This window comes from Tachyglossus aculeatus, chromosome 19 (genome assembly GCF_015852505.1).
Source record: "Tachyglossus aculeatus isolate mTacAcu1 chromosome 19, mTacAcu1.pri, whole genome shotgun sequence".
In the NCBI taxonomy this organism is placed as follows: Eukaryota; Metazoa; Chordata; class Mammalia; order Monotremata; family Tachyglossidae; genus Tachyglossus; species Tachyglossus aculeatus.
The window spans coordinates 14,388,215-14,405,084 of NC_052084.1; the positions used below are offsets into that span (position 1 = coordinate 14,388,215).

At 39.2% G+C, this 16,870-nt stretch overlaps 1 protein-coding gene across 3 annotated transcripts in view; it reads right to left on the reverse strand.

The window, feature by feature from the left end:
• Positions 1 to 16,870, reverse strand: part of SYT14 (synaptotagmin 14) — a 97,635-nt gene that overhangs the window by 59,597 nt on the left and 21,168 nt on the right. For all 3 annotated transcript variants that reach the window (XM_038761323.1, XM_038761322.1, XM_038761324.1), the window contains exon 4: positions 10,063 to 10,275. In XM_038761323.1, the coding sequence (XP_038617251.1) occupies positions 10,063 to 10,275 (213 nt within the window). The remainder of the gene's footprint in view (positions 1 to 10,062; positions 10,276 to 16,870) is intronic.

Genomic DNA, 16,870 nt, shown 5'->3' on the forward strand with positions numbered 1-16,870 from the left:
TAAAAAAATCCCTTTTTGTTTGGAAAAGGAAATTTCAAGTCTGTAACCTTGACATTATTGACTCATCTCTCTCATTCAACCTATTCAATCTGTCACTAAATCCTGTCAGTTCTACTTACAAAATATCACTAGAATCTGCCCCTTCCTCTCACTACTACTACTACTACTACTACTACTACTACTATCATCAATCGTATTTATTGAGCGCTTACTATGTGCAGAGCACTGTACTAAGCGCTTGGGAAGTACAAATTGGCAACATATAGAGACAGTCCCTACCCAACAGTGGGCTCACAGTCTAAAAGGGGGAGACAGAGAACAAAACCAAACATACTAACAAAATAAAATAAATAGAATAGATATGTACAAGTAAAATAAATAAATAAATAGAGTAATAAATATGCACAAACATATATACATATATACAGGTGCTGTGGGGAAGGGAAGGAGGTAAGATGGGGGGGATGGAGAGGGGGACGAGGGGGAGAGGAAGGAAGGGGCTACTACTACTACTACTACTACTCCTCTGATCCGAACACTTATCCTATCCCAACTTGACTGCTGCATCACTCTCCTTGCTGACCTGCCTCTTGTCTCTCCCCACTCCAGTCTATACTTCACTCTGCTGCCTGGATCATTTTTCTACAAAACCGTTCAGTCCATGTCTCCCCATTCCTTCAAGAACCTCCAGTGGTTGCCCATCCAGCTCCTCATCAAATAGAAACTCCTTTAAAACACTAAATAAGCTCGTTCCCTCCTATCTTACCTTGATGATTTCCTACTACAACCCAGAATATTCCGTTCGCTCCTCTAAGGCCAATCTACTCATTGGACCTCTATCTCATCTATCTCACCGCAAACCCCTTGCCCATTGTCCTGCTTCTGACCTGGAACTCTCCCCACCTTCAAAGCCTTATTAAAATCACATCTCCTCCCAAAGGCCTTCCCCAAATAAGCTCTCATTTCTCCTACTCTCTCTCCCTTCTGCACTGCCCTAGCGCTGAATTTGTACCCTTTATTCACTCCACCTCAGCCCCATGCCGCTTATGTACTTATCCAGAATTTATTTTAATATCTGTCTCCCTCTCTAGACTGTAAGCTCCTTGTAGGCAGGGAGTATGTCTACAAACTATATTATACTGTACTCTCCAAACCATTTAGTAGAGTGCTCTGCACACAGAAAGCATTCAAGAAATACAATTGATTGCATTATTTTACCCTTAACCTGTAACTCTCCAAAGTGTGTATTCCTGACCAAACTTCCCAGAGAACACATAGGACCACCATGCAACCTTTCCTTTGAAAACCTTTTTTAAAAAACTGTATTTCTTAAGAGCTTACTATGTGCCAGACTGTAAGCCCACTGTTGGGTAGGGACTGTCTCTATATGTTGCAACTTGTACTTCCCAAGCGCTTAGTACAGTGCTCTTCACACAGTAAGCGCTCAATAAATATGATTGATTGATTGATTGCCAGGCACTATACTAAGCCCTAGCATAGATACAAGCTAATCAGCTTGGACATTGTTCTTGTCTCACATGGGGCTCATGGTTTTAATCTCCACTTTCCAGATGAGGTAACTGAGGCCCAGGGAAGTTATGTGACTTGCCCAAGATTGCACAGCAGACAAGGGGCAGAGCCGGAATTAGAACCCAGTGTGGCCTAGTGGGTAGGGCACAGGGCTGGGAGTCAGAAGGCCCTAGGTTCTAATCCTGACTTGGCCACTTGTCTGCTGTGGTGACCTTGGATAAGTCACCTCACTTCTCTGTGCCTCAGTTATCTCATCTGTAAAATGGGGAATAAGACTCTAAGCCCCATGTGGGACAGGGACTATATCCAACCTGATACACTTGTATCTAATTCAGCCGTTAGTACAGTGCCTAGCATGTAGTAAGTGCTTAATAAATACTATTTTTTAAAAAAGGTCCTCTGACACCCAGGGCCATGCTCTTCCTATTAGGCCACTGCTTCAGTTCCTTCTCCCTGGAGAATGTCCAAGTGCAAAAAGAGCCACTGCGGAAAACACAGAGAGCAGCAGGAAGGTTTGAGCTACTTTAGCAGCTTTACCACTTCTCTGATACCAGCCCCTGTAACATCACAGATGTGAAGTCACTAAGGCTCACACTTGCCTAAAAATGCCTCACCTCCTGTTTCCTGACCCAATTTAGGATAGAGGAAAAAACTCCTAAAATAAAAAAGTTCAATCTCCACGAGGCCCCATGCTTTCTACCTTTCCCCCATTTCTCGGCTATCCATATTTAGTGTTTCCATAGTTCAGGTAGACTTCCTGGATTACTCTCCAAGCCCCGTGTTGGTTGCCCCAAGAAATAGCAGCCCCTAACTACCACCAGACTGGTTTTGTTTCTTTTCCAGGGGAGAAGAGTAGGTTGTTGCCAAGACTTCGTTTTGAACTGGTTTTTTTTTATACGTCTAGGGAAAAATCTGAATAGAGGCCACAATAGGCAGACATTTTCACCTGCATTATGAATAGCAAAGTCAGATTGCAATTCTGGGGGATCTGAGTGTGAAGAAACATAAGGATTTATTATATTTGGATGGCTACTATTCTGCAACGTAGCCTAATTGAAGTAAGCTGAAATGTTTAGTGTACTAAAATTTTATCTCAATATCTAATTCCTCACATAAAGCAATAAACGTAAAACACTGAACCGGACTATTTAATTTCTTTTTAACTACTTGTTGGATTAGCCCCTAGCCATTTATAATGGCACCTGGTTTTTTGTCAGCTCTGAATATTATTTGTATTAAATCATTTTAGAATGGCATTGTTATCTGCTCGGAAAGCTTTTACATTTGAAAGCTGGTTTCAAATAGTTTACTCTGAAAAAAATCAGAAGGCTGAATATCCTATAAAATGCTGTAATTACAGTTCAAATAAATTGCTTTAAAAGAGTCATTTAACAGTCAGGAGCTTCTAGAAGACTTCAATAAGTCATTGTTAACAACTTATTTAAAAATAGAGTGCCCCCTGCTTAATTTTAATTCAATGGGTTAAGAGTATTGGGCCAGCTCCCATGCATAAGGTAGCCAAGATAATACAAGTAGCTTTTATTTTGCAATAGAGATGCACAATTATCTGTTAGAAACAACTGAAGATCTAACAGATTAGACACTAACAAATAGAAAATAACAATATAGAGCACAAACACAATTTCAATAAACCTCTGCCGTTTTTCTAACATTAAGACTCTACTACCAAGCAATAGACTTAAGTGCGAACTGTATCTAACAGTTAAAAAAACTACATGGCACATTATTTATTAAATGCTACATTCTGTGATTCCTAGAATGGTCTTTCCAAGATTTAGCTCAAGGTGTTTATTCAACAGAAGCACTACTGACTTCTTGGTATCCCTAAATCAGGGGCCTCTTGAAAATTTGTGTTAGATGAGAACCTCTCAAACCCAAAAAAACAATGAGGCAACAGTGAAGAATGAACCCCACCATCCTATACAATTCAGTTATCCTAGAGCAGGATACTCAGCAAACTATTTTGTAAAATAAATGTTCAAGAAACTTTCCAGCAATCCCTACCATTATCTAGCCTTGGTTTCACTTAACTTCTCTGTACCCCAGTTACTTCTTCTGTAAAACGGGGATTAAGACTGTGAGCCCCACATGGGACAACCTCATTACCTTGTATCTACCCCAGTGCTTAGAAAAGTGCTTGGCACACAGTAAGCACTTAAATACAATTATTATTACGATTATTACTATTTCACTGATACTGTCCTGTCCTGGTTCTCCTCCTATCTCTATCGCCACTCCTTCTCAGCCTCTTTCACAAGTTTTTCCTCTGCCTCCCACCCTCTAAATGTGGGAGTCCCTCAAGGCTCAGTTCTGCATCCTCTTCTCTTCTACATCTACACCCACTCCTTGGGAGAACTCACTCGCTCCCATAGTTTCAACTACCATCCCTACGTAGATAATTCCCAAATCTCCATCTCCACCTCCATCCGCAGTCCCGCATCTCCTCCTGTCTTCAAGACACCTCTACCTGAATGTCCCACTGACTGTTTAAATTTGGAAAGAGCACTTTCCTGGGAGTTAGAGAACTTGAGTTCTAATCCTGGCCCCACCACATGTTTGCTGTGTGAGCTTGGGCAAGTCACTTTACTTCTCTGTGCCTCAGTAATCTCATCTGTAAAATGGACATTAAGACTGTGAGCTCCATATGGGACAGGGACTGTGTCCAACCTGAGTAGCTTGTATCTACCCCAGTGTTTAGAACAATGCTTAGCACATAGTAAGCACCTAAATACCACAATTATTCTCTAGACTGTACGCTCATTATGGGCAGGGAACAAATCTGTTACTTCTGCTGCATTGTTCTCTCCCAAGCACTTACTACAATGTTCTACACATAGTAAGTGCTCAATAAATATAATTGATTGATGCAACAAAAGGTTACAAAACCTGGAAATATTCAACCTAGATTATATAGTCCTGGTTCCCAAAAGCACCTAAATTGGGCAATGATTAGGTACAACACATACCAAATTGATTCACCATGTAAGTTTTCTTTTTTATAAAGAAACAGAGTGTGGCTGGGTATTTACCAGGTAAGAAGAGAGGCTGACTCTGCTTTTGATTTTTAAATTTGATTCTAAATCCAAACAAGTACATGGGACACTCTAATAGGAATTTCATTTAGAGGGAAACACTCCTGTTTTATTAATGTTTGCCCACTACTACTATTTCACTAACAACACATCGCTAAAGGTGGTTTTCTTCAAAGTCTTTACATCATGGCAAAGGGTATTCCCTCAAAGACTTCATATGCTGGCAGGGCTTTCCTATTTCAATGCATTTACATTATTCGTGTGAAATACTCTTGAAAACCACCTCACCCTATCAGATTTCTACCTCAAGAAAGGCCTTTCTTTGAATTAAGTGGGTCCAGATTATACAGTATTTTAATTAAAGATTGAGAGACTTATTTTATATGCTCAGCAACCAGACTTACTTTGAATCAAGTTATTTTGAAATAAAATATATTTGCTTAATCTGGTTTTATTGTTTCTGAATTTTGCAGTTGAAGATTTTAACTTTCCAAATTTTCATTCAGTTGTACATTTGCCAATGAAAATGTGCAAAATATTGAGATTCATTCTTTTAATACATGTTCCTGGAAAGATGTTATAGATACCTGTTGAATAAAGACATTCAAGAGAGGAAGAACTTCATAGATGGAAGAGTTTTTAAGTAAAGATACCCATACTATAATAAGCTGGTGTCATAAGTAATAAATCCCTAAAGTAACAGATTTGTCACTTATTGGAAGAAACACCCTGATAAACAGCAAAATGGAAACAAAGGATTTTTTGTAGCACTGACTCATTAGACGAAGAATAAGTTAGTCATAGGACCCTATTTCAAAAAGAATAGACACCAAATCTATGTGATTCCACAATTATTTGGGAACCAAACTTCATTGTCACCACTAAATCACCTTTCTCCCCACCCCTCACGTACACAAAAAAATCAGATCCACAAAACTAAATGAACAGCCTATGTTTAATCACAATGGGTAATTGTTCCTTCATAAAAAGAGTCAAGAAACTGATTCAGGTCATAATTGGTATAATAAAAGAGATCTCTGTAGACAAGTCTCAAATAGTCAAGGGGTGTTTAGTCTGTAGATTACTCATTTTCATTGCAGAAGAGAGAATGAAATAGTGGAAATATAACTGGACTGGGACTCAGAAAGCCTGGGTTCTACTCCTAGTTTCATCACAGATTAGCAATGCATTCAACTTCTCCTCCCATCTACCTCACAGGGATATTGTCTAACGAAATACCAAAGGTACAGGTGTTTTGAAAACAACAATATGCTCTGTAAATAGAGAAGGAGCCATCACTTTTGCTACTTGGCAGCAGCCTTCGTAAAAGGTTTCCTCAGCAATATCCATGTGAGTAGATAGAACTTCACCATCAGTAGCATCATCTTAAAATACAAAAAACAGGGTGAGCCACATGTGGGACAGATAAGGACTGTATCCATCCTGATTATTTGTATCCACTCCAATGCCTAGAACATAATACATGCTTAACTCCAATTATTACCCACTTGAATACTTTCTCTGTGAAAAAGGTCTGTGAGGGAGAGGGGTGGAACTCTATTTGAGGATGCAATGAGAGAACTGGAAACTGGAGTCTGAATATGCTTCCCATTCACCAGGAAACTTCCAGATCAATAGAGTATGATCTTCATCAAAAGTATGTGAGACAGCAGTTTTGACACTGCTGTATGCGTATGACTGCTTCTTGACGAACATGGAAGACATACAAATAATAATTAGTATCTTTGTGGAATCACCTCAGTGATATGGATGACAATATACCAGAAGAAAACCAAAGTTATGTAGCAGTCTAAACCTGAAAATAGAGAATTTATTGTCACCAAATTTGGTTAACTAGGTAGTATTCTATCCTAAAATGTCGGAATAGACAATGAGGTAGAAAACACAAATAAAAAGTCAGCATGGCTTTTGGAAGACTGTAAGACTAAGTGAGAGAGCCAAACACTGCAAGACAAGTTTCATACCAAGTAATAATAATAATTGTGGTATTTGTTAAGTGCTTACAATATGACAAGAACTGAACTAAGTACTGGGGTAGATGCAAGGTTTCAGGTCAGACACAGTCCCTGCCCCAGCAAGGGTTTACATTCTAAGTAGGAGGGAGAACAGGTGTTAAATCCCCATTTTACAGACTAGGAAACTGGGGCACAGAGAAGTTAAGTGACTTCCCTACGGTCACACAGGAGGCAAGTGGCAGAACCGGGATTAGAACCCAGGTCCACTAGGCCTTCAGAGGTGAAGGTCTACCTCTGAATTGTAGCCTGAATTGATTCTATTCCCAATCTCTAAATCCATCCAGGCCAGAATCGGTAATTGGTGACCTGACACCCACTGAATTTCCAAAAGTAGGGATCCAAGGCCCCATCACAAGGAGAAAGTTAGAAAAGGCCCTGGAGGAAGTGTCACCACCCTAGATTTTCATTCTTTGAATCTATTAACTAACATATTTAACTCTGGATATGCATCTCCCTCTAAATATCTCAGCTGAACTTTTTTTTTCTTTAGATGTTTGTGCAGGCAGCAATAAAAGAAGGTTTGGTCTATTCAAGCAGAAGCTTGGCAAAGATCAAGACGACCAAAAAAATAGGCTGAAAAGTAGCTGGCCATGTTGGGATAGATCTATTAGCATACCATGGATCTATCTTTAACAAGTATACAATGAAGTAATATTTCTTTAATGACTATTCTGTGCAGAGCATTGTACTAAGCTCTGGGGGAAAAATACATAGCTTAAAATTAGACACGGTTCTTTGCCCTCCAGAGGCTCACTACCTAAAAACGAAATAAAAGACAAAGTTCGTCCATAGAGTCCAGTGGTAAGAGGGACTAGTAGGGATCTTAAATTCATTCATTCCATTCAATTGTATTTATTGAGCACTTACCGTGTACAGAGAACTGTACTAAGCACTTGGGAGAGTAATAATAACAGCAATAATAACAACAATAAACAGACACATTTCCTGCCCACAAGGAACTTACAGTCTCAGCGACGGGAGGAGGGAGAGAGAAAATAATTAATATAAATAAATTACAGATATGCAAGTAAGTACTGCGGGGCTGGGCTGGGGGGTGAACAAAGGGAGCAGGTCAGGGGGATGCAGAAGGGAGTGACAGAAGAGGAAAGGGGGGCTTAGACATAGAAGACCTCTTGGAGGAGATGTGCACACTTATATATGTATAGGTAACTATTACTACAAATATATAGATATAAACTGTAAGCTTGTCTGGGCAGGGAACGTGTCTACCAACTCTGTATTGCACTCTCCCAACAGTTTAGTACAGTGCTCTGCACACAGATTATCATTATTAAGTACTTACTCTCTCTCTCTTTCTCTCTCTCTCTCTCTCTCTCTCTCTCTCTCTCACATACACACACATACACACACAAATTTACTAATCACCACTGCAGACTGAGGCAACTACAGAAGAACTTGAGACTCTTGAGTCCCTTTGTGGGCCAGAATCCATATCTAAGTTATCAACTTTCTACCTCTCCCCATTATCTGGTACAGTGTTCTACACACGGGAGGTGTACGGTAAATACCAATGAAAGTATGAAACAGTGTACCCGTAGTCCTAAAGAAACAGGCCTCCTGGCAGCAGTCCATTTCAAATCAAACCAAATAAGGGACTAGAATATAAAAAAATGCAGAAAAATGCTCTTCAGGATTAAGTTTTCCTATGCAGTTGGTATCATATGCAGAAACAATGTCTTCACTCCACAGAACGTGGTTAGTAAGCAAAAAGTAAAGGATGACCATAAGATTTACAGAATCTACATGAGTCCAACAATCTTGCTACTCAAAAGGCACTGTAATTTGCTGTCCCACTCCTGTCACCTGTGACAAGTCAGTTTTTGCATGTTGGGAAAGTTAAAAAATAGAAATATTTACACACAAAAGGAATTGGGAGCTAATGAGTCATTATCTATAATGTACTATGAATTACTGGAACAAAAATGGTTCCAGAAGAAGTATAAAAAAATTACTTTTAAAATCTTAAACTTCGCAATAAAACAAAAACATTTGGATAAAGGAGATGATTTTAATGGCCTGGTTTTTAAAAGTGAAAAATACTAATCAGAAAAGAACTACTATTTTAGCCATAAGGAAAAGAAACCGACAGGTGTGGCTATATATACACTACATACACTGAGGCATATGTGATGTGAAAATTATTTTTGTTGATGGTATCTGGCATTAACTCCCTCAAATCCACTCTAGAAATGGCAGAATTCAACAGTAAGACAGGTAATATCCATCAAGAATTCTGATCATTACAAACTAGAAACGTAGCAGTGAATCACTTGATAATTCTATAATAAATTTGCTTTGTTCACATAAATTTTATTTGACCCACCCATCAAATAGGAAAATGGAAACTTTCCAGATTTTTCAAGATAGGCTACATTTCAATATATATTTCAACTTGAAAGTCCTTAGGGAATAACAAATAAAACATAATCAGAATGGGACCCTAAATATCAGAATAAAATGCTTAAAGAAAACTGCAAAAGAGCCCCAAAAGAATCTAATGAATTATTTTAATGCTTATTTATTATTTTTGTAGAAATACACATTTTTTAAGATGCCCAACCCATTTCTACATTTCAAGGTTAAGAAATAGAAGATTAATATGGCCACCTAGAGGAGAAAAGCATGATCAGCAAACATGCCATTGTATATTTTCTTTCTTTTAGACTATTACACTATGAGATTTTCAACCTGAAAATGATATGTGATCAAATTAACTGCCTATCATGCTCCTTAATAAAAAATAAGGATCATGCCTATTTTACATACATATACTTTCATTAGCAGACTAATCACAAAGACACAGGAATTGGGACCTCCCCTGGATAATTGATTTTTTTCCCGGTGCCTGGGAGTTCGGGGATGCCCCATTCGTACTTCTGATCCAAAGTAGGGTCCAGGCTACGCCTTGCTCAGATTCTGTGGCTGCAGAGAAAATATGGACTTCATTTTTGATCCAATCCTAAAGTCCAGGTGTTTCCCATTGGGCTTCAGCCAAAGGTCAGGAATGGAAGTCCTTTCCCTACAGCACTGAATCCAGAGAAAGGCAATAATTTTCACCTCTTCCCCTGACTTGGAATGTTGGGCTCCAGGGAAAGGAGGAGAGATCACTGTCTGTCACAATAATATATTCATACATATGAGCTAGGAAGAGCTATTTGGTAGATTCAGTGAAGTGTTTAGGCTAAAGGCATTATTTCCCCCAAAAAACTAATTTCTGACAATCCCTGTTAGGGAAAATAACAAAATATATCAAACTATTAAACTAAATATCTATGGGCTCCTAGAAATCAGACATCTAATAAGTATTTCTACGAAGTATACTGTAAGCTAGAACAATATATTGTATATTGTATCACAACTGAATACAATATATTGTATCACAACTGAAATAGGAATGATAAATTCTAAAAGTCATGTCTTACCTTCATCTATTGAGGCTTCACTACTGTAGCCATCATACTCTGCAGAGAGAGGACTATATTTTTGCCTTGTTTCCCAAATGTAGTTTTTTTGCCTCTCTGCTGCTGGTGATCTGAAATTGTGTGCTCTGGATAAGGCCTCATGGTATTTACCAAGTGCTTCATCTTCACTTTCAGATGATGAGCCATGTTGATCTTTATCCATGTATGAGTTATCTATTTAGAACAAACAGAGACAATAAATGAAAGGATGATGCAGGAATCTCATTTTAATATACTCTGATTTTAAGAGAAGAAGAGTCTGGTCTCTTCACTTGCAGAACAAATTATGGCAAAATTGGCAAAGTATGAATGTGAGAGAGGGCTGCCACAAGATTAGGGCTCCAGGAGTTTTGTCAAAAAGTTTTGTTTTTATTTTCTAGATGTCTCGGCTTTCCCCAACAGCCTAAGCAAGACAGGCAGGAATCTACACTTTGGATTTTGGCTCTGCTCAATTCTTCCCGAAATGATACCCCTTCATTCATTTAAATCAAGTTTACCCAAGCTCTGAAACAACATATTTTTTTTATGGTATTTGTTAAGCACTTACTATGTGCCAGGCACTGTACTAAGCACTGGGGATACAAGCTAATCAGGTTGGATACAGTCTATGTCTCACATGGGGCTCACAATCTTAATCCCCATTTTTTCAGGGAACTGAGGGCCAGAGAAGAGAAGAGATTTGCCCAAGGTCACACAGCAGAAAGTGGTAGAGCCAGATTTCGAACCCAGGTGCTTCTACCCCCCAGGCCCATGCTCTATCCATTAGGCCACACTGCTTCTCTAAAAATTAACAAGCTAACAATTCCTTTCCAGGACCACTTACCAAGGGAACACGAGAGAGAAGTAGAGGAACTGGAAAAAGACCTACCTTCTCTGCCCTTTGGCTTCTCCTGACCATTTTTTCCCCAACTAAATCATCAGAAATTCCATTTGCAATCAAAGTAGTTCATGTAATAAAAACAGGCTTTAAAGGGGAATAGCTTAATACTACTTTCTCATTTGAAATCATTTTTTCCTCTATATTAATTTCAGACTGACTAATCATGTCATTTTTGTTTCCTCCTTTCATGCTCTTCCTCTCTTACTACTAATTAAATTGACTGGTCCTTATTCAAAAACTTTCTCAAGATTTACTTAAGAATCTTTCCATTCAAAATCTCTTGCCAAAAAAAAAACAACAACCAAAAAACCATTAAAGCCCCCCAAAATGCAATACTTGCTCTCCTATGAAATAAACCAGGAGTGGCCTAGATTTATGAACTGAAAAGCTGCAAGCCAAAATCATAATGAGATGGAAAACCACAGATAAAAAAATAAAATAAACCAGAACAGCATGCAGCTACGCCGGGGGAGGAACGACAGGTTGGGTGGTAGTGACAAGTGGTGAATAATAATAATTGTGTTATTTGTTAGGAACTTACTGTGTGGCAGGCACTGTACTAAGGGCTGGGGTGGATAAAGGCAAACTGGTTGGAGACGGTCCTTATCTCACATTGGGCTCCCAGTGAAAAGCAGACATTCCAAAGGAGAGAAAGGTGGGGTGTGGCAAGAAGTGGGCATTATCAGAGTGGTTGGTGTCGTAGAGATGGTGGTGAGCAAATCAGACAGGAGTAGGGCCTGGGACAGAGCTGGGTATGACATTTCCCCTGTCCCAGCCCCATGCTGTCACCCCCAAGGCCACCGTCAAAAAAGTTGGAACAGTGGTGTGCTACAGCCCCCACCATGTGAAATAAAAAACCATGTGTCACCTAACTTTGCACAGCAAGTTACAGACCAAGTGAAGGAGAGCTGCATGTGGCTAATGACACTCCTGAAATAAGCTCTTATTTAATGGTCACCAACATACCCTACCATATTCCTGGGCATGTTGGGGGCTACCTAAGTATGACCAAGTTTTGTGGCTTCAATCAGCCATCGTGCAATGGCCTTCCTATGGTACCCCATCCATCTCAAAATTACTTCCAACACCCGGGTTTTGGGTCCCAATCCACCTGCTTCCCAATTGTTGGTCTTGTAAGGTGGAGTCTTCAAGAAAAGTCGAAGGGCTGGGAAGATTCGATCAAAGTCCATAGGATTTCCAGATTCTGCTAATACAGTGTAAGCGCTTAACATATGCCATCATCATTATTATTATTATCTAACTGGGACACCTTAAAGGGAATGCTTGGTAGTTTCAACAAAAATTATGTTAACGGACCGGACAGCATGATCTGTTTCCAATCCACAGTCTACAGTAGAATCCCAATTTGCTTACAGAGCTATTTTGTTCAGCATTTGATGGCCCTTAATATTCATATTAAGTTATTAGTTATTATTCACAAGAAATAGAGGTAATCACAGTACCTCTTCTTCTCCTCAAAGGACTGACCTCGTAATAAGAAGCCCTAAATAGCTTAATTCCTGGTTATCTTAGGAGAACATCTTTTTCCTTGTATCCCATCAAGCAGCTGAGATCAGTTATAGCTCCTCAGACTAAATATCTCCCATCTTGAATTTCAGGGGACTGATGGCAGCACATTTTCCAAACAGATCTATTTCTCTAGAACTGTATTCCATCTGGGTTTGACTAAGTTCGGTTTGCTTACCCTCCAAGGCATAATTGAAGACATATACAATTGATAATTCTACCCAAATAATAAGAGATACTACCTGAACAAGGGAGTTTGTGACATCGTTAACTGTTTCAATTCTGGCACGAATTTTAAGCAGACATGGAAAAAAGTACAGCCCCATATGCCCTGGGTCTAAAACAATCAAGATGGGTCTATATATAAAATAGATTTTATATACTCAACTTCACATTTCTCTTCCCTTGTTGTTTGGATTGCATGAGAAAGCTAAATGAATCTGCCATAAGCAGATGCTTGTGTTCACTTGGGTTAGCAATTTAGCGAAGGAGGAGGAGGTGGGAATTGTTAGGTGGGAATGGGAATAGCACTGGTAAATGAGAACAGAGCTAAGAGCAAATTTTACAGTGCAAATCCAGTAGCCTAATCATTTTTGTACATTATCACTAAGGCTGACAGAGGTTTCAGTTAATGTGGACATTAAGACCAGAAAATTGATGATTTATAATACATTGATCAAACACGCTCTTCTAAAATAACTCTAACCCACTTATAACCCATGACAATCATGGAATTACTGTACACTCCTGAAATGGCAAGTATACAATTTATCATGCAATATTACAACAGACTGTTTTTCTAGGACTCCTAGATCACATATCTACATATTTCATAACAAGGAAATGCATATTCAAGGTCACAGCACACAATAAAGCACACAGATTTAAAATAAAGTGGTAAGAAGTTTCGAAGAGGTAAAGAAAATAAAATTAAGGCAAGCGATCTCCACTCAAAAATCAGCCAAAGGAAATAGGAAAAATAACTTTTGAGTAATAATACCATTAGGAATACATTTGGAATGAGTCTGAGACGAAACAGAATGCTTTGCAACATGTCTTTGAACCAAATGAATTTATTTCAAGGTAAATTCAGAGGTAAAGTGCAGAAAAGTTGAGAAATCAATTGACACTTCAATCATCAAAACCGGTGTTAAGACCTCACCTTTTCCTGGTGCTTTCTTAGTGTTTTGTTCCCCTTTATTTGTGACTTGTCCTTTCCTTTCCTTTATTTTTTCTTCACCTACTTTTATTCTAGAATATTTTGAGGCATGTGTTTGATGTAGTTCTTTCAGGTCCTTAAATTCAATCACTGATTCCCGGCATTTGACTTTTCCATGAAAATAATCTTGTGAATTGCTTGACACTGCACAAACGTTTGGTTCCTTAATAACGGACTTGCTGTTCAAGCTATCTATTAAATATTTTCCATTTCCTGAATGCTCATTTCCTGTCATTCCTTTGCTTTTAATATGTTTTTCGGTTTTCTTCAAATTATCAGTTATCTCCAAACCATGAAAATGTTTATTTTTGTTCAAACTGAGCTTTTTCTCTTGAAAGGGAGAAGCATTTTTATTACCTGCATTTCTTCCCGAAGACATTTGTTTCAAAGTTCTGTCTTCCTCATCTTTATGGCTATTTGTGGTAACAGTTGTCTGCTCATGCATTAACATTTTTTCAACAGAGCTTACCCTATCCTTCTGATTTCCTTTCATTTCTGCTTCTTCTACCTCCTTTACATCTTCCTTACTGTTCTTGGAAAATTTTAGCCCAACTTTATTTTTATCAATAACTACAGTTTCTTGATAAGCAAATACAGCATGAGACTCCTGGTGGAGTCCTAACATCATGGTATCCCCAGGTTCTGCTCTCAAATGGGAATTGTAAGCATGACTACCTTCTTGATGGTTTTGTGGGTTTTGCTGCTTCGTGCTGATGTAGTCCAACCCTTCTTCTTGATGCATATCTTGCTTTGGAGAATGAAAAGGATAACAATTTGCCTGTTTCATGCTATCTTCTAAAGTGGATTCTGTATTCTGGAAATTAGTATCTTTAGAGATTTCTGGTGATGGTGCATTTTCCCGTTTCCCTAGGAGAGGGGTATCTTCCTGTATCGGAAGGCTTTCATCTTGTGTGCGAAAGCCGTTTATCATATTTGCTACTTGTTCAGCAACTGAATCAGTTAAGGTATAGCTGGCCTCCCCGACAGCACTGGTCAGATCATCTACAGCACTAGACAGATCACCTACAGCATTACTAAGAGTATCAACGACAGAAGACATTGAAGGCAGGCTCAGATTTTTGAAAAATGCCATTTTTTTGGTCTTCTTTCTTAGGAGTACAACCTGGGAACAAAATGTTTTTGCATGTTAAATGCAATTACCACCACCTTGGTAAAATTCTGACTTTTACGTTTATTCAAATGAGGGTTGGTGCTGGTGCAGCACTTTTTAGCTTTAATCTTCTTGGGAGGTCTTTATGTTTTGAAAATGGTAACACCTTGAATTAAAGAACCTTTCAAAGGGAGGCAGACCACTTGAGTTATAGTGCCTGGATGTTTTTACCCAATTTACAACTATTACTAGAACGGGAAGACAATTTTTCCCCCAATCCTACTGAATTTTTACTCCATATCCGTAAGGAAGAAAGGTCCAAAGTAATTTTATTATGTACTTTTAGTCCATTCATTCCCACTACAGCTCTTCTTTCACATGCTGCCTGAAAAACAGCATGACCACAAAAGGAAATGCCCTTTGAATTAACAACAGAGGCTCAAGGCACCACGGGGAGGGGACCAAAGAAGGGGAGTTGGGAACTAGAGAGGATGAGATCCTGAACCCTTGAACCTCGCTCCCCATGACATCCACCACCACTATCACCTCACCCAGCTACCAGAAGTGATGGATGCAGAGGAAAATGGGGAGCCCACATCATTTTTCTAATACATCATTCTGCACATTTCTACAAGCCTCAAAAACCGTCAATGGTTAACCATTCCTCTCCACAACAAGCAGGAATTTCTAACTATTGGCTTTTAGGTATAGGAGTCAGAGGTCGTGGGTTCTAATTCTGGCTCCGCCACTTGTCAGCTGTGTGACTTTGGGCAAGTCACTTCACTTCTCTGGGCCTCAGTTCCCTCGTCAGTAAAATGGGGATTAAGACTTTGAGCCCCACATGGGACAATCTGATAACCTTGTATCTAACACAGTGCTTAGAACAGTGCTCGGCACATAATAAGCGCTTAACAAACACCATCATTATCATTATTACTATTATTATTAATAATAATCAGCTCTCTCCCTCCTACTTATCCACTCTCTTTTCCCACTACAATCCATCTTGCCTACATTGTTTCTCTCCAACTCACTATGCCTCATTTTCATCTCCCCCACCGGCAACCTTGAAACTCTTTCCCCCTTCAAATCCAACATGCTGTAGATCTTTCCATCTCCAAAACCTCTTGCAATCAGATCTCCTACAATAAGCCTTCCCCAAATTAATTTCTACTCTCCCTTGGCTATATTACCTCAACTGCCATGTTAGCCTCCTGAACAATTGTGAACTCACAACTTTCCATAGCATTTTTGTATATATATTACATATCCTATTGTTTAAGCACTAACTCACTTAGACATGCCCAATTTCTTTTTCCTATCTGTAAATTATTTTAGTATCTGTCACCCTCACTAGAATGTATTCTCCTTGAGAGCAGAGACTATGGGTTCTAACTCTATTGTACTCTCCAGAGGGGCTTAGTAGAGTACTCTGAAAACAGTAGGTGCTCAAAACATACTACTGATTGATTGAAAGTTTTTGCGGAATCAGTCAATGGAAAGTCAGTCAATTGCACTTATTGAGTACTTACTGTGTATTGTACTAAGCGCTTGGGAGAGTACATTACAAAAATAAATAGACATTCCCCGCCCACAACGAGGTTACAGTCTAGTATTTACTGGGCGCTTATTCTGTGCCAAGCAGTGCACTAATTCCTTGTGAGGGTACAACAGAGTTGATAGAAATGATCTCTGCCCACTGGGGGTTTGCAATCTAGTAGGATGTTGGGACACGTGCAGATCAATTCTTTAGAAACATGATCCAGGCAAGAGAGTGTAGGAAAGGTTGAAGAGGAGGAAGATTTGAGACAGGGTCAACAGGAAGGAAACTGATATGGTAGTCTAATCAGGAAATCGTTACAAATTGAGCTAGGGTGGATGCCATTTGGGAGGACAGGAAGCTGTGGATCTGGGAAATGTTGTGAGGGAAAAATTGGCAGGATTCAGCAAAATAGGTAAGTTGAAAAGACTCAAAAATGACACCAAGGTAGGAAACTGCTGGGATGGGGAACATGGTGGTGTTAGCGATACG